Raw genomic sequence first — 19,599 nt, 5'->3', positions numbered from 1 at the left:
CAGTGCGTGTTTACTACTGTATGTAAACCTTCTACACTGTGTGTTAGCTCAAAAAATGGCGACACACAGTGTAGGAGGTTAGACCGTTCAAACCCCTCGTTTCTCCCAGCACTAGCCAGGATAAAGGAGGGGGGGATGCTGAGAGCTCACTAGAGCGAGGGCTTTTTACCCAATTTTGCAGCATAAAGCAATGTGGTTGCTTTACCACATGCAATGCTGCAATTTTGGGAATGGCTCCATCTAGTGACCAGCAATGGGAAATATAATAAATTAGAATCCAATTGAATCCAATTTATAATATTTCCTGACTCGTGAAAAAAAAATAAAAAATTAGAACAATGTTTAATCACCTATACAATAATTGTTTAACTAAAAAAAAAAAAATCATGTTTTGCTGGCAACACATTCCCTTTAAAGGGAATGTGTTGCCAGCAAAACATGTTTTTTTTTTTTTGGTCACTAGATGGAGCTATTCCCAAAATTGCAGCATTGCAAAATTGGGAAAAAAGCACTCGCTCTAGTGAGCTCTGAGAATCCCCCCCTCCTTTATCCTGGCTAGTGCCGGGATAAACGAGGGGTTTGAACGGTCTAACCTCCTACACTGTGTGTCGCCATTTTTTGAGCTAACACACAGTGTAGTAGGTTTACATACAGTAGTAAAAACACACAAACACGAACATACATAGAAATCTCTTACCTGCTCCTGCCGCCGCGGCTCCCTCCGGCCCGTCCGCTCCGTCTGCTGCCGCTGGTCCAAGTGCACAAGTCCGGAAGCCGCGACCGGAAGTAGTAATCTTACTGTCCGGCCGCGACTTCCGGTCCACAGGAAAATGGCGCCGGACGGCGCGCATTTCAAATTGGACTGTGTGGGAGCGGCGCATGCGCAGTTCACACACAGACGGCGTACACAGAAGTGGATTGGACGGGACCCGTTCGCAGTCCCTATGGGACTGTGGCTGCCGTATTCCATGTCTGTATGTGTCGTTAATCGACACATACAGAAATAGAAAAAAAAATGGCAGCCCCCATAGGGAAAAAAAAGTGTAAAAATAAGAAAAAGTAAAACACAAACACAAATAAATATAAACGTTTTTAATAAAGCACTAACATCTTTAACATATTAAAAAAAAAATTGTGACACTGTTCCTTTAATAACCTTTCTTGGTACTGCAATAAGCCTACTCCCTTAAAAAGAGAACCTTTCACCTCCCCATACATGTGAAGCTGAGTGCAGCATGTAATGGGGAGTGCAGCATGTAATGGGGAGGGCTGCACAAACCCTGGGGCACTTTACATTTTTTTCTACCTCCCACCGTTATTTAGATATCGGTGCCGTTATATTTGGCGTCCGATATTTAAATAACCCCCTGAACAGTCAACGGGGCGTGTACTGGCAAGAGGGTGTGTTACTATGGCTGTGACATTGTCCAATCAGATATGGACAGTGCCACAGCATGAGAGAGTGTGTGATTGCAGACTTTTCATCCGAACAGGCAAGGGGGCGTGTCGTTCTCTGCCCAAACCTCCAGCTTCAACATTACATTTTCCTCCTCTGTGTTGATTACTTTACATAGCTTAGTATCATCTGCAAATACTGAAATTCTACTCAGTATACCCTCTACAAGGTAGTTTATAAACATATTAAAAAGAAGAGGGCCAAAAACTGACCACTGTGGAACCCCACTGGTAACTGCAAGCTTCTCTGAGGATGTACCATTAACAACCACCCTCTGTTTTCGATCACTGAGCCAGTTGTTGACCCAATTACACATTTTCCCCCAATCCCAGCATTTTAATTTTATGAAAATTGAAGTGGTCTTGGCGACAAATTATTCTATCAGTCTTCCTGATTATAGAATCCACTACAACTATTAATTGTCTTGCTTTACCTGCATTACCATCCCACCGACTACTAGCTGGGTTGTTCTCCTGGCTGTTAGGGAGATCAGAATCTACTAGGGCTGCCGTTTCTGAGACTGACACCCTCACATCATCACCCAATTTGGCAGTTTTGCTTGGAATAACAGAAACAGGATTGGCCTTCCTTTTCTTGGACCCCTTTCTTCTGCCCTTAACTGCATTAACCCAGCTACTTGATTGGTCCATGTCTTCACCCTCCAGATCTACCCCACTAACTGCGTGCTCAGTGAGCAGCATGCTCCACTCAAGATTGAAAATCGCCCCCAGTGTTGCATTTTGCTCCTCCAGATCTCTAATGCGAGATTCCAGGTGCAACATGCTCACATCTGCCACAGAGGTAGTCACCCTGGAACTCCTGCTCCAGTCGTGCATACAAGTGTCAAACTGTGCACTGAAGAAAACCTCCAATCTTGCTATCCATTATACCAGTTATAAAAAACAGTGAACAATTGAAAAAGTAAAAGAAAAAGAAGAGTAGAGTACTTACAGGTGACATTACAGGGGTTTTCCACCTTCTGAAAATTGATGACCTATCCACCGGATAGGTCATCAGTATATGATCAATGTGTGTCCGACCCCCCATCGATCCGCCACTGCGGCTGCCGGACGATGTTGCCGGAAGCGGATAGCTCTAGTATTGCAGCTCTGCTCCTATGCAGTGGTCGGAGACATCTGCTCCAACGTCTGCATCCCATTCCAAACATCCGGTACACGGAAGAGCCAGAGTTGCAGATCGGTACGGGGTCCGGATATCGGACACGCACCGATCATATACTGATGACCTATCCCATGGATAGTTCTTCAGTTTTCAGAAAGCGGACAACCCCTTTGACTCTTCTTTTCAACTCCGGTTTATTAACTCCACTTATTTCACAAGCCACTTATTCCACTAAGATCAATGAGTGCAAGCTCAAAAGCGAGTCCTGCAGTGAGTCCTGCAGGTTAATTTAAAGCACCGAACAATTAACCCCTCCCCTTAATTAGGTGTACAGAACAAAAGAAAAAAATGTTAATTGTTTTAGTATTTAGAACACAAGCAGCACACACAAAAAACCTTGCTAACTTCTATTTGCAAGCACTGAATTAGTTTACAAAATCTCACACACAGCAGCACACTCCGGGTAATTAACTCCACTTATTTCACAAGCCGCTTAGTCCACCAAGCTCAATGGTTCCTCCGGCCTAACCAAGATCCCATATCTCCAGCTACTTCCTCCCTCCACTCTCTCCTTTTAGAATTCAAAAGTTCTAAACTGGTTCATAGATACTTGGGGATTGTATACTTACAAATTGCTCAATTTGCTTTATACTGCCTTGTATGTTATTTTGTATCACACCTCTTTGCTCAATAACTCTTCCAATACCATAAATGATTGAATTTATGACTCCATTGATGCATTGCTTTACTGTAATGCTTTGTTCTTTTGTACTTACAGTTGATATGTTTGCATATCTCATGCTCTGTATGTGATTTTGTTAAATTACAATAAACTTTATTTTTGAATTAGAAAAAAAATGTAATCTCAGGCCCCCCACCCCCATTTAGATCAGTATACTTTTTTAAACCGTATGAAATAGTTTAGACTGCTGCGATATTTCGCACAGCGGCATCCAGCAAAAGAAGTATACTGAATGGTAGGGATGCACGATGCATCGAAACTTCGATACTGTTTCAATACTGTGCACCCCCAAACGGTTCGAAACCGTTATTTAATGTATTTCGATACGAAGCTGTGCGGCCACACAGCTAAGTATAGTAACACGTGAATGTATGAGAACGGGGCTGCGGCTGTGTAATAAAGCCATTGCCCTGCTCCTGAGTCTTGACATGTGCACGCCATCAGGATGATGCGAAACGGCCAGCGTTGCACTAATGATTGCCAGAACTAAAGACAGAACATGGCGTGCGCACTGCAAAACACCCCGATGTTCTGTCTTCAGTGCCTGAACCGCCGCTCATTAGTGCAGCGCCGGCCGCATCACCTCATGCTGACCGCGCGCGCACTTGTTTTCAGGAGCAGGGTAATGGCTGTATTACACATCTGCAGCCCCGCTCTATAACGGCGGAGATCAGAGAAACCTCTCATCTCCGCCGCATGCTGAGATCAAAGCGGACTGCAGCATTCAGGGGAAAATGAGAAGGGGGGATGCCCCTTGGATCGCATCACAGGAATCCCTGTGACGAGATTGAGGGACATACCATATATGGGCATACAGCCCAGGGTCCATTGAAGGACCCCAGGGCTGTCTTACCATATATGTCCTGTTGTTAGGGCATAGGTATGTCCTAACAATTGCCTGCGTACTATCCGTACGCAGGCTAATGTACTGGCATATAGATATATGCCAGTACATTAAAGTTTAAAAATAAAGTAAAAACAAAGTCATATTAAATAAAAAATACACACAAACACCTTTTTTACAATAAACATTAAAATAAGTCTCAATACATAAAATATACACACATTCTGTATTGGCGCGGCCGCAATAACCTGCACACCTTTTTTTTGCGTCATTTATGAGGTGTACGCTGTAAAAAAATAAAATAAAAACGGCTTTCTTTCACTTATTGTGAGGCACGAGGTGTAATGAATTTAACCTCCATGTGCCTCACATTAATAGTAATTAACCCCATCATGTACCTACACATTAACCCATTATGACTAAGAAACATGATGGGGTTAATTACTATTAATGTGAGGCACATTCAAAATTCATCACACCACGCGCCTCACATCAGAAAATGTAAGAACTTTTTTTTTAATTACTGTTGGCAAAGTATCGTTTTGGTATCGAAATCGCAATACTACACAAAGTATTGGTATTGAATTCCAAATTCTGGTATGTGACATCCTTACTGCACGGTATATAGTTTTTGAACATGGGGTCCAATGTTTGACAGATGCCACTGTATGCCTATACAGTGGCATTGGTCGGAGGTACACGTCAGAAAATAATGCCGACGTATACCTCAGACATACACAGCAACGCAGCGTGAATAGTGCCTTACACTTGATTCTATAAAATATATTTACAGAGCAACCCTTTAAATATATTCATATCATACCAAGTTGATCCAGACACCCCAGATAAGTATGTAATGCTATCCAGTAACTTCAGATCTTGAAGACCTTGTAGACTGCCGTAGAATGAAGTCATTGCTCTCGCTCCACCACCAGAACCCAGAACTGCAACTACAGGAACCTGTTCAAAAATCAAAATCATTTATGAATTATGTGGTGTGTTAGATCACATGCCGGGATATCTTTTGTTTTTTCATGTGTAAATTGCATTAGTAGATACATTTATAAAAGGAAATATATTAGGATGACTAGTTTCTGGGTTTGCTAATTATTTGTAAAAACTGTACTAAATTTAATTAAAGAGGCTCTTTCTCCAGATTCTCAAACCCCGATCTCCTATTGCATGTGATCGGCGCTGCAATGTAGAGAACAGTAACAGTTTTTTTAAAAAACGTTAATTTTTGGCCAAGTTATGAGCGATTTTATATATATGCAAATTAGGTTTTAAATGGACAACTGGGCGTTCTTTTTTTTCGTATGTCCAACTGGGCGTGTATTGTGTTTTTAACTGGGCGTGTTTACTTGTTTCACTAACTGGGCGTTGTGAATAGAAGTGTATGATGCTGACGAATCAGTGACCAATCAGCATCATGCACTCGTCTCCATTCATTTACACAGCAGCATCACGTTCTTATTAGAACGATGTGCAGCCACATACACAAGTGTCCTGATAATGAATACACATGACCTCCAGCCTGGACATCATGTGTATTCAGAATTCTGACACTTCTGAATCTTTTCCGTGAGATTTCCAGCAAGCCACGCGTAATCCAGCCCTTCCATCTCTCTCCCTGTCTTGATAATGGACAAAGTCCTGGCTGGAGGTCATGTGTATTCATTATCAGGACACTTGTGTATGTGGCTGCACATCGTTCTAGTAAGAACGTGAGGCTGCTGTGTAAATGAATGGAGAGAAGTGCATGATGCTGATTGGTCACTGATTCGTCAGCATCATACACTTCTATTCACAACGCCCAGTTAGTAAAACAAGTAAACACGCCCAGTTAAAAACACAACACACCCCAGTTGGACATACAAAAAAAAACACGCCCAGTTGTCCATTTCAAAGCTCATTTGCATATATATATATATATATATATATATATATATATATAAAATTGCTCATAACTTGGCCAAAAATGAAAGTTTTTAAAAAAAAACAAAACGTTACTGTTATCTACATTGCAGCGCCGATCACATGCAATAGGAGATAGGGATTTGAGAATCTGGTGACAGAGCCTATTTAAAACTAAAGCGTTCTTAAACAGGAAAAATTTGTACGTTACTCATAAACCTACCATAATTCTTCCTAACCTTCGTACAAAGTATAAATTCCTCTTATAGGTGTGCAATAAGTAAGCAAACACATCAGCACCTAGCTGGGGGTCCCCCGACATCTGCTCTTGGTGACCGAAGATGGCACAAAGATACATTAAAAACTTTGATCACATCGATGTGCTCATTTAAAAAAAAAAATAAAAATATTACATTTGAACTTATTCACTTACACTTTTATTGCAGTAACCTGCATTGCATCCTTTTGGATTAGAGATGCCACAATGGGGAACATTTATTAACACTGGCATATCACTATGTGGTAAACCAGTAAGAAATTAGTGTATCACATTCTACTGATCTACTGTTTGTATCTCGCACTATTTACCACCAGTTTCCAGTGAAGAAATGTGATTAAAAAGTTTCATAAAATCCATCAAAAGAAGTAAGTGTAGCTAGAAACCAACTGTCATTTAGGTCAGTAAAACAGTCAGACGATTGTCAATGCAATTATGTCAAAATAGAAATGTTTCCAGGTCCAAAATTCTCTGCTCATTAATTTCCTTATAAACATATGTTTTAGCTCAGTCTGCTTAGGCTATGTTCACACAGTGCTATGGGCAAATCTGAGCTGCAGGATCCGTGACAGAAATTGGAGGCTTATCTACTTTTTGACGCGGATTTTAAATCCTAATCTAAAATTGCTGCCAGATCTGCACAAAGACACGGATTCCCACCAATATCTGCCAAATGTAATGTCTGTGATCACGATTAGACATGCGATGCTGCAGGTAAATGAATACAGGTTATTCTTCACATTAATAAGGATTGGATGAAATGCTAAAAAAAAAACTTAAAATCATGGTTCCTGATAAAATGATAATCGATACTATGTGAAATTTTAGAGGAAACCTAACAAATCCAATCAGTTGTTCATTCCAATATATTCTTAGATAGATAGGAAACTGGTCTTTTATCGGCAATTACTGTAGAATTGTATACAACTTTTCTTATATGGGTTGGACTATTAGCAAAACTAAAGTTAGTTTTTTTCCGACATCATTTAAAATTTTCTTTTTACTCTTAATCCGTATCCAGATGTGAAAAAAAAATCAATACAAATAATATCCGAAGTCCAAAGAAAGAAAACCAAAGCTGCTGATGAAAGTGACGATGGAGGCTAAAATATGGGGACGTCTGCTCACCTCATCAGGGACTTTATTCAGCTTCAGGGCCTTTTTGAGAGATTGTGCAATAATTTTCCTTCTTTTCTCCAAAAAGTATCTCTCTCCATGCGAAAGTTCAAATCCAAGGCGGATGTCAAGTTCCTGAGAGCTACCTCAGACATAAAGTAAAATGGTGATGTAAGTAAAATGCCAATTAGTGGAAAATATCCAAATGCTGTTCTAGAGAGTAAGCATTTAAAGGGTTGAATTGTGTGAGAAAACATGATAGACTGCCCACATATTGCAACTGAAATAGAAGGAAAACTGAAGTATTGGAATGTCAAAAGTAATTCTAATACCTGAAATATTCCCTAAACTGAAATAGGGAAATGCCTTTTGCTGTTCCATTTATTTACTAAGGGAATATTATGTACATGTTTATTTATACGTATTTAATTCTAAGGACAATCCTTTTTCATTAGGTCTCCCTAAAAATACGTCTCCCACTGCTAGGACCCCCAGCAATCAGCTGTAATCTGTGAAGGAGACCACAAGTGTGCAAAATCCCTGCAAGGCCACCACGTGAAACGAATAACTACATAAATGCTGGGTCCACTAGAGAGACAAAGAGAAGCCTTTGTAGCCACAGTCTGCTTTGGCCAATAGATAATAACCCCCAATTTATTAACTCAGAATTCCCTAATCTGGCATTTGAAAATGGGTTTTTGGTCATAGACAACCCAATTAACCCCTTCCCACCCTGTGAACTAATAGCACGTCATGGTTTGCGGCTCCTTCCTGCAAACCACTTTAGTATTACGTCAAAGTGATGGTGCAGGCAGAGGAATCGTGTCAGCGCCATCACTTGTGGGTACCAGCTGTATTATACAGCAAACATCCCGCTGTAACGGCCGGGTTTGGAGATGACTCCGATCCAAGCCATTTAACCCGTCAGATGTTGCATCAGCAGTGCCCACAGTACCTAAGGGGTTTGACAGATTGAAGGGGCTCCCTCTGCCAGTCCATCGGCACCCCTGCAGCACAATGGCGGTGTGCAGATTGGTTACTTAAGGCTTAACAAAGGCCCCTTTGGTATTTTAAACATACCAAAGCATTATAGAAGCGATCAAATGATCTAGAGTGACATATGATCGCAATGACCCATAAAATAAAAGATAATAGTATTAATACTGCAGGTTGCATGGCATTAAAAAAAAAAACCTGATTTACATTTTTTTTCCCCATTGCCCTCAAAATATATATATTTTTTAATAAAAGTCAGTCAATAAATTGTATGTACTCCCAAATGCTGCTAATAAAAACTGCAACTGCCAAAACAAGCCCCCAATTGACTACATTGACTTAAACATTAGTATGGCTCTTGGAATGCGACAATGAAAAACAAAATAACAAAAAAAAAATACTGCATCCAGAAGGGCGCTAAAGAGGACCTGTCAACTCTTCTAACATGTCTGTTTTAGTAAATACTTGTATTATCCATAAAATAATTCTTGAACATCTATTCTTAGAAATTTGCACTGTGCTCGGTTATTACTCCTAGAAATGTATTAATAGATTGACAACTGGGTTAATAATGGGTATGTCTTTATAGACCCACTTTTTCACGCAGCAATATTTTGGTCAGTATTTTGCATCAGTATTTGAAAGCCAAAACTAGAAGTGGGTTCAAAACACAGAAGAAGAGGTAAAAATATGTTCTACTTCTGGTCTTGGCTTCCAAATACTAATACAACATACTACAGTGTGAAAGTGGCCTAACACTGTCCAATTAGTGCTCACAGTATCAGGGTGCTGCCACACGTGAGGTTATGATGCAGCTTTTGAAGCTAAAACTAGAAGTGGGTTAATAAAAAGAGAGAAGTCTATTTTTTTCCTACAGGACTCCCCTTACTTTATGATCCACTCCTGACATTGAGCTTAAAAATCTCATCAAAAACAGCACGATTTAAAGAGGCTCTGTCACCAGATTATCAAATCCCTATCTCCTATTGCATGTGGTCGGCGCTGCAATGTAGATAACAGTAAAGTTTTTTTTGTTTTTTTTGAAAAACGATCATTTTTGGCCAAGTTATGAGCAATTTTATATTTATGCAAATTAGCCTTTCTAATGGACAACTGGTCGTGTTTTCTGTTATTTCCAACTGGGTGTGTATTGTGTTTGTAACATCTGGACGTGTTTACTTGTTTTACTAGCTGGGCGTTGTGAATAGAAGTGTATGATGCTGACATACATTTCTATTCACAACGCCCAGCTAGTAAAACAAGTAAACACACCCAGATGTAACAAACACAATACACGCCCAGTTGGAAATAAGAGAAAACACGCCCAGTTGTCCATTAGAAAGGCTCATTTGTATAAATATAAAATTGCTCATAACTTCGCCAAAAATGATCGTTTAAAAAAAACAAAAAAAAAAACGTTACGGTTATCTACATTGCAGCGCCGATCACATGCAATAGGAGATAGGGATTTGATAATCTGGTGACAGAGCCTCTTTAAAGTACCCTGAGGACCTACTGACAAAAAAAATGGTAATGTCCAGTCTGATTAAATCATTCCGTTCAAGAATTTAAGGTATGAAACTAACCTCTCTTCTTTCATCATAGTCATATTGACAACTTGATTCTAGAAAAAATAAACAAATTGATAATGCTGTGCATTCATAGTACATAAACTCATTGTCGATTGGAAATATTACAAATGATTTCACCTTGGACAAAGGTAGATAAATGTCAATTTCCTGCCCTGTAGGAAGTGATGACATGGATACAGATCCTTTACCCAAATATAATATCTTCTTCTCAAGCTCAGGCGCCAAGTCATTCTTAAAATATAAAAATAAAATAAAAAAGTAAAAAAGGTACATGTTCAATATAAATTTGACCTTTAAGAGAAGTTAGACTGGACTTTTTCTGGTAACATACCTGTGCTATGCTCAGAGTCTTTAACAGGAAGACATCTAGATGTGGACTCATATCACGGTCAGCATGGAAAACAAATTTGCCCAACTCTTCAGTTTGAGATTGTTTTAATGGAGCACTTGTCTGTTTCTCATAAGAGCCAGGCACAGACAACTTCAGCATGTAGTCTCCTAAATAATTAGAATTGTTTAAATTTAGGTTTAGTTTGCACTGGGTCTCTCTCTGGGACATGCAGGAGGGATGTGGGTAACATCCAAGAGTGAATAAACCAAGAAACAATGAAAATTATACTTTCAAACAAGTCGTAAGGCTCATTTCTGAGTCTTAAAATTAATGTCCAACTTTTTCTCATTACCATTTGGGTTTTAGGTCCAAAATTCTATTCTAATTAATATTTATGTGTAGCAGTCACAGCTTGATTTTTCTGATACAAAAAGGACCTTGGACATGGCAAGATTTGGAGCAGTGGCACAAGCCGAGGGGGATTGCAGTTGCCTGTGTGACTAGGGCCAGAAGGCCCTTACATACTATTGTACTTAATTGTATCTGCATCCTAAGGCACGAATACAAGTGAGAGTGCTGGCAAAGTAAGGGACCTATCAGCTCCCTTCCTCGCCATTTGGTGCCTTTTTTGTGATGTTGAAGTTTGAGGTACTGTCTACAGTGGACACCGTGCCACTGAAGGGGGCAGTGTGTGGGATATCTCTATGGGCACAGGGGGAAGTGTGTGGCACTATCAACATGAGCAGTGTGGCACTATCTTCAGGGGATACTGTGATACTATCTACACAGGCGCTGTGCCACTACAGGGGGACAGTGTGTGGCATTATCTATAGGAGGCAGTGTGTGGCACTATCTACAGGGGACACTATCTAGAGGGGGCACCGAGTGTAGTACTATCTATGCTTGTTTTTACGCTACAAGAAGTGGTCAGCACATATCCACTAGTCTAGCTCTTTGTATAAGAGCTTGTAATATAAAAAGGTTGGCTGGTGTATATGTGAAGACCAATACTCGTAGTGTAAGAAACAGAGGGTAGTGAAAATAACTGTTGGTATAAATTTGGAAGCCCCCTATAAAAATCCTGAGTTTGCCCCTGTGGAGGGTGGAGAAATGGGTCAGGGGGACCAGGCAAGTAGCTGGGTTAATGTAGTTAACCCCTTAATGACCGGGCCTGTTTGGGCCTTAATGACCAAGCCAGATTTGTTAAATCTGGTATGTGTGACTTTATCAGAGAATAACTCAGCGAAAGTTTTGAATATCCAAGTAATTCTGACATTGTTTTTTCGTCACATGTTGTACTTTATTTTAGTGGCAAAAGTAGACTGATACGATTTGCGGAAATTAATTAAAAAATAGAAAAATTGAAGAAATTTTGTAAAAATTATCATTTTTCCTTATTTGTAACGGCAATATGTCACATATGTACACACATACAGTACAATTTTTTTAATTAAATATATATTTCCATCTCTTTACTTTATTTTGGCAGCACTTTTGAAAAAAAAAATTATTTTTTTTAGCAATTTAGAAGACTTACAAGTTTAGTAGTAATTGTATACATTTTGAAGTACATTTGGTTTTCCTGCACCAAGCCAGGTTTTCAGAGGCTCATAGGTGTCAGAATGGTGGAAACCCCCACAAGTGACCCCATTTTGCAAACTACACCCCTTAAGGTATTTATTAAGGGGTGTTGTAAGTATTTTGACCCCACAGTTTTTTTGTAAGAATTCATGCAAAGCAGGCGTAAAAAAATATAATCTCACTTTTTTCATAAAAGTATCACTTTGAAGACCGATTTCTTTGTAAAGCGAACATGAAAATGAGGAAAAAAAACAACAAAATCAATCACCCGGTTTCTCCTGTTTTCAAAAATACTCTCATTGTTGCCCCAATCTGCTTATTAGACGTGTGGCTGGGCCAAAAAGAGAGGGAGCACCCTTTGGCTTTCAGGGCACAATTGAATAAATTCTCGGCCCCATATCATGCATTTAGAGGCATTGAGCTGCCTGAACAAAAAAAAAAAAAACACGCAGAAATGACCCTATTTTAAAAACTAAATCCCTAAAGGTATTCATCTAGTGGTGTAGTGGGCATGCGGACCAAAAATTTTTTAAAGGAGGAAATAATGGGTATCATTTCAGACACTATGGGTATATAATGTTTTCTTCAAACTCTTATTACGTTTCCACATGAAATAAAGGAGACGTGGTAGAAGGTTATTTTGTTAGAAATATGCCACATTAATAAATTTGTGCGGCATACAGAAGAGAAGTGAAGCCGTGTATTCATAACGGATACATGTTGCTATAGACGTATTTGCCTGTACTTATGACTATGTCTTGCTGAAGAAGCAGTTGGTGCCATTATGATGTCATTGTGGACAAAATTCTGTCCTAATATAAAATCAGTCAGAGAGGAAAAAATAAACTGTACTGGAGTGACGGGCAATATCTTCAAACAAATGGAGGAAAATGTATCCAACTATGTTGCAAACTCGAGTCTGTTCACTAGATAGAAGAACACCTGTAGGGCTGTCAAGACAAGCTTTTTTTTTTCAGTGACTGGTTGTACAACGTCTCTTTAGCTCCATCAATCCTTATATGAGGGACGAACGTGCCAAGTGACGCGGTACACCATAACAGGCCCCTGCCCGGCAAGGTAGGAACCGCTATGTGCACAAAACAACCAATCACCTACAGAATATATAGAGGGGCAATGTCCAAAACCATCTATAGGAACAGTAAAGGATCACTAATCCCCAAAATGATGTCAGTATTTCCATAAGAACCGTAACAAAGCCCATGGTGTATTGATAAGGAACAGCTCAATTATTAGAGATCCTCCAAAAAAAAATATCATGCCCGTATCACGGTACAGAATTAGGAATGTAACAGCTGTATGTGGCAGGACATAGTAATAAGAAAAAGGAAATACATCCCCAATTTATTCTTGTAACCATTGTTAAAATGCACGACTTCCACTAATTCAGGGGCGGCACGGGCCGCAGGTGTTGGATTTATCTACTAATAAATGCAATGCCCACATTTATTTTTTATTTCAAGAACACTTGTGGGGTCAATGTTCTGAATAGACAGATGTGGGCTCCTGCACAATAAACAGTATTCATTTGTGAGTGATCAAGTCCAGGATTTAATTGTCCAAGAATTGTATAAAAAAAATCATAAAGGGGAAATTTAGTTTTACAGTCTGAAATAAATACTTTACTACCTCCCTGTGAGAATCCCTCCCTCCCTTGGAAAGCCCAGAAACTAAACAAAAAAATATGCATAAATGAAATTGACTCCCTAAAAAGAATCCCCCCTCCCCACCCTTTTTGGTTTTCCCTAAATTATAGATAAAATTAATAATTAGAAACGGTGTGGTAGGTCTCAAAACAGGGGTAGTTGCACAGGCCTGGATTTGAAGGGCACATGGGGCAGTAAAACCGGGAATCGCTCCTCCTTCCGTGTTTACTGCACACCCGGCATCTCTTTTGGGGGTATCTTTGGTTCACAGAGGCAGGGACGGGGTGAAGGAAGTGGCGCTCAGTGAGCCTTTTGACATCCTCTGACTCGGAGTCTCTAGGTGCGGGGGAGTCAAACAGGAGGTGCTCTATAATTTTCTCCAGATACTGGAGGAAACTGAGCGTTCCCTGGGTCTTGTAGAGCACATAGCTGTTGTAAGTGGCCATTTGGATAAGGTAGATCGCTACCTTTTTATACCAGGCCCTAGTTTTGCGCTTGACCAGGTACGGTTGTAGGACCTGGTCAGATAGATCGACTCCCCCCATGAACTTGTTATAGTCCACCACGCAGACCGGTTTCCTCTTATCAGAGGTAGCGCCCCTCTCTCTGACTGCCACTGTGGTGTCCTCGTGCACGGTGGAGAGCATGAACACGTCCTTTTTGTCTCTCCATTTGACAGCGAGCAACTGGTCACTTGCAAATGAGAGTGACGCACGCCTTACTAGTCGCCTGGACACCAGTCGTTGAGGGAAGCCGACTCTATTTTTTCGTACCGTCCCACAGGCCCCTGTATTCGCAGCATGGAGGGACTTATACAGGGGGACACTGGTGTAGTAATTGTCGGTGTACACATGGTACCCTTTTTGTAGGAATGGCACCATGAGTTCCCAGACAATTTTCCCACTAATGCCAATATCCTCTGGGCATCCTGGGGGATTAAGGTGGCGGTCCCCGCCCTCATAAATTAAAAAGCCACAGGTGTAGCCCGTTGTGCTCTCGCACACCTTATAGAGTTTCACTCCGTATCGGGCTCTTTTGGAGGGGATGTATTGGCGAAACGATAGACGGCCCTTGAAGGACATAAGGGACTCATCTACCGCTAGTTTTTGGCCTGGGGTGTATAAATTGAAAAATGAGTCACTTAGGAGGGAGATTAGGGGTCTCAGTTTGTTGAGGCGATCATAGGCTTGGTCACTTCTTGGGGGGATTTGTGTATTGTCAGAAAAATGCATGAAACGCATTAGAGTCTCATAGCACGTTCGGGCCATAACGGCTGCAAATACAGGCGTGCTATGGATAGCGCTGGTAGCCCAATAGGAGCGGATAGAGGGTTTTTTTTTTACTATGCCCATGTTTAGGGTAATTCCCCCCAAAAAATTTATTTCAGAAACTGTTGTGGGGATCCATCCTCTGGCAAAGCAAGACCTGGTATTTTGGGTGCCACATTGCCTGGCGTATAAATTCGTCTGCTGGACTATTAGTTCCAGGACCTGATCGCCTATAAACAAATGAAAAAAATTATAGGGACTAAAATTTGAGACATCTGCGTTGATGCCTGGAGTCGCTGTGAATGGCAAAACTTGGGGGGAGAAAGCAATTGCAGGATCCCAAATTGCGGAAGGGACTGCAGTACTAGGCCCGTCTCCTGACGCTTCACCGCTGACCGCTGCGTCCACCACCATAGGGCTGGGGGGTCCAGTGGCAGAAGCAGAACTTGTGTCGCTTTCTGAGGCAAGTTCTGCTTCTGACGCAGTGTCCGTATCACTGCCGGAACCGCTAGAGCACAGCATGGCGAATGCCTGCTCTGCAGAGAACATTCTGCGGCTTCTGCGGTTCATGTTCACCACACTAATAATTGTTTTGTTTTTTGTTTTTTTTAGAAGACAAACAAAAAAACGGGTGTGATTACGTGTAATCTGGGGTGATTACGTGTAATCTGGGGTAATTACAGGTAATCTGGGGTAATTACGGGTAATCTGGGGTAATTACGGGTAATCTGGGGTGATTACGGGTAATCTGGGGTAATTACGGACAATATTCGGATAATATCGGAACACTGGCGAGTAAGTATGTGGTGTATTTTACAGTATAATACAGCACAAGATTTGTATAGTATCTCTCTCTCTCCTCTCACAGATCAACTACAATGAGAGGAAGGAGGGAAAGAGCACAAATCTTTTGGAGGGGATGTATTGGCGAAACGATAGACGGCCCTTGAAGGACATAAGGGACTCATCTACCGCTAGTTTTTGGCCTGGGGTGTATAAATTGAAAAATGAGTCACTTAGGAGGGAGATTAGGGGTCTCAGTTTGTTGAGACTATGAAAATATGGGACTATGGTCACTGTGATAGGTATATCACAGTGACCATCTGATCAGGGACCAATTATAACGGTCCCTGATCAGTTTCTATGTACAGGCAGAATAGCTGCTTTTTTTTTTTTTTTCGGCGGTTGGGGGGAGGGGGGGGGGGCACGATCGGAGGCCTAACAAGTGTTTTTTTTTATCTCCTCTCACCAAACATTCATGGTGAGAGGAGATAAAAAGTTAGATTTCACTCCTGCACTAATGGTAACGGACCCCCACCGATCATCTTCGTACCCGGACAATCCCTTTAAGAATAATTTTAAAGAATTAACCTCCAAGATGAAGGGAAGAACCTCCAAGGATGTATTCTCTGGAATACTGCCTGTTCCATGTGCAAACACAGAAAAGACAATAGGAGTTTAGGGAGATAAATGAATGATTTAAAGAGAATGTGTCATCAGAAATTGACCAAATGTTTAAATAAAGTTTTTATGTTTAAAAATATAAGATTTTTTTTTTTTTTATGTCATGATCAAGATTATATAACAATCCTGAAATCTGGCCACTGAGCCTCATAATAGACTGACACTTTCAGTTCTGTAGAGAACCCTTTTCAGCAGTCTCCTTAGTATCATCACAGGCAGGGTAACAACAAAAGGTAATACCTATTTATAGATTACACAAGATCCATTATTGACAATAGGTAATGCACACAGCACCCCTCCTATCCCTTCCTGCACAGGTGAAAGAACATGTCTAGAAAACTCTCCCAAAGAAAGTCAATACAAATTTCATGTTCATATGTTCCTATGGTCCATGTGGGTGATGTAAAGCATATTTTTAAATGCTATTAACCACAGCTCAAGCAAGATGGCTTACCTTATAAATCATCAACATAAAAATAGAATAAAATCTACAATCACAAAATAGAAACCGATTAGAAAAAAAATGAATGTTTCAATATCTGCTTTTCTTTGTATAAACTCTTTTTATTAAAGTACACAAAAAGGCAGTATCAAACATATCCATACAGAAGAAAGAGACATCAATAATGCATAGTACATTAGAACTGTTTGCCAGTGAACCTGAACAGCTTATTATAACATGAAATTCACATACCATGGAATCACTATTAAATTAATGTGTAGCAGCAATATATCAATCATGCATGACTACTTATTTCAAGAAAATTTATATGAACAAATAAACAACTGTGATCACAGCTCAGGCAAATTCTTATATCATGAGTAACATAATCACTACATTGAAATAAATCCCACTCTCTCTCTCTCAATATCTCGGGTTTAATCTAAACAGGCCTCAAATATCATCCTATACTTCTAAATCTTATCTCTGTAGTCCAACCATGGCTGCCAAACTTTCAGAAAAGAACCTCAATTTTTGTTTTCCCAACCCGCCAGTTCCTCCAGCCGACATATCTAGTGTAGTTTGGACACAAGGTGATCAAGTGAGGGGGAAGTCTCTTTCCACTTGGTAGGAATCAGTAATTTTGCTGCGGAAATTATAAAAGTAGGGAGATTCCTAGATGAAGGAGAAAAATCCAGTAGACGCAACCAAAGTAAGACCAGTTCCCTCGTGAGGGATATTGAAGTTGAACACACCTCTAAAATCAAGGCTTCAACCTCCCTCCAAAAGCACTGCACCTCCAAACATGACCACCAGATATGAGACATGCTTCCCACCTCCTTCCACACCTCCAACAAGTATATACTGGAGAAAATTGAATCTTATATAAATAATCAGGTGTTCTGTGCCACCTTGTGAGTGTTTTATATAAATTTTCCTGCATCCTGACACACCTGAAAAATCCATGCGAGTACCGCAGAATGCTAGATCTCTCCCCCTCAGAAAAGACACAACCCAACTCCTTCTCCCAAGCAAATATAAAGCCTGGGATAGATACAGACGTGGAAGTGACGTGGAAGTGACCAGCTCTTTATATATCCTGGAGAGAGATTTGTTTAACCAGTTAGTGACCGGCCCATAGTCTTTTTACGTCGGTCACTAACGGGCCTTATTCCGATGCCATAGACTTTTTACGTCGCGGCATCGGAATAAGTAAACAGAGCAGGGAGCTGTCAAATCTCCCTGCTCTCAGCTGCCAGAGGAGCTCCCTCTCATCCCACCGACACCCGGCGATAAGATCGCCGAGTGTCTGTGTCTCCCATGGCAGCCGGGGGCCTAATAAAGGCCCCCAGGTCTACCTGTAATGAATGCCTGCTAGATCATGCCGCAGGCATGACCTAGCAGATGCCTGTCCGTTTTAAACGGACAGGCAGTAATACACTGCAATACAAAAGTATTGCAGTGTATTATAATAGCGATCGGAGGACCGCATAGTGAAGTCCCCTAGTGGGACTAGTAAAAAAGTAAAAAAAAAGTTTAATAAAGTTAATGAAAAAAAAATTAAAAACACACTTTTTCCCCTTACAAACTGCTTTACTATTAAAAAACCAAAATAAAGTTAAAAAGTTACACATATTTGGTATCGCCGCATCCGTAACGACCCCGACTATAAAGATATTACATTACTTAACCCGCACGGTGAACGCCGTAAAAAATGGAATAAAAAACGACGGAAAAATTGCTGTTTTCTGTGAATCCTGACTTTAAAAAAATGTGATTAAAAAGTGATCAAAAAGTCGCATCTACTCCAAAATGGTACCAATAAAAACGACAAGTCTTCCCGCAAAAAAAAAGCCCTCATACAACTGCATCGGCGAAAAAATAAAAACGTTACGGCTCTTTAAATATGGAGACACAAAAACAAATAATTTTGAAAAATGCGTTTTTACTGTGTAAAAGTAGTAAAACATACAAAAACGATACAAATTTGGTATCATTGCAATCGTAACAACCCGCTGAATAAACTTATTGTGTTATTTATACCACACGGTAAACGGCGTAGATTTAGGACGCAAAAAAGAGTGGCGAAATGTCAGATTTTTTTCTATTCCCCCCCCCAAAAAAGTTAATAAAAGTAAATCAATAAATAATATGTACCTAAAAATGGTGCTATTAAAAAATACAACTTGTCTAACAAAAAACAAGACCTTATACAGCTATGTCGACGCAAAAATAAAAAACTTATAGCTCTTGGAATGCGACGATGGAAAAACTTAAAAAATAGCCTTGTCATTAAGGTCTAAAATAAACTGGTCATTAAGGGGTTAAGGAACGAGGTTAACAAAGTATAATTCTCTAACCAAATTGGGTCAGATTTATGTACATCAGAAGAGGTCATCAACTTCTGGCATGTAGAAGAAAAGCCCAATACTTGCAGGCTGTTAGGCTGTGGAATATTCTGTTCTCTATGCAATATCTCCAATGAAGGCAGCTCTCTAATCATAAAGTCTAGCTATCTTTAGTGAATGGAGGTGAGACCAAGTCTCCGGTATGTGAGTACATTTCTTATTTACAAGACAAGGTAAAATTGAAAGAGGCATCAACAATGAAAATGCATTATAATGTAGGTGCAATGCCGATGAGGCCTGGCAAATCCTGATCAATCCTCTAGTCAAATCGCTCTGAACCAATGATCTAGGTGTTTTTGTCCCCACCAAAGATAAGAAGCCTGACCACTACCCAGTAAATAGCGTTCTATATCGACATGAGGAAGAGAGACATTGCCATTAA

The 19,599-nt window shown here is 40.3% G+C and overlaps 1 protein-coding gene across 1 annotated transcript in view; it reads right to left on the bottom strand.

Moving 5' to 3' along the window:
• Positions 1 to 19,599, bottom strand: part of PLA2G4F (phospholipase A2 group IVF) — a 632,963-nt gene that overhangs the window by 381,732 nt on the left and 231,632 nt on the right. Inside the window, exons 8-12 of the mRNA XM_075844320.1 lie at positions 10,391 to 10,557; positions 10,177 to 10,290; positions 10,054 to 10,091; positions 7,484 to 7,613; positions 4,988 to 5,124 (exon numbers count right to left, since the gene is read on the bottom strand). Coding sequence (XP_075700435.1) covers positions 4,988 to 5,124; positions 7,484 to 7,613; positions 10,054 to 10,091; positions 10,177 to 10,290; positions 10,391 to 10,557 — 586 coding nt within the window. The remainder of the gene's footprint in view (positions 1 to 4,987; positions 5,125 to 7,483; positions 7,614 to 10,053; positions 10,092 to 10,176; positions 10,291 to 10,390; positions 10,558 to 19,599) is intronic.

The sequence above is a fragment of the Rhinoderma darwinii genome, chromosome 12, assembly GCF_050947455.1.
Source record: "Rhinoderma darwinii isolate aRhiDar2 chromosome 12, aRhiDar2.hap1, whole genome shotgun sequence".
In the NCBI taxonomy this organism is placed as follows: domain Eukaryota; kingdom Metazoa; phylum Chordata; class Amphibia; order Anura; family Rhinodermatidae; genus Rhinoderma; species Rhinoderma darwinii.
Note: the sequence above shows the minus strand (reverse complement) of the source record. Positions and strands in the feature narration are given on the sequence as shown.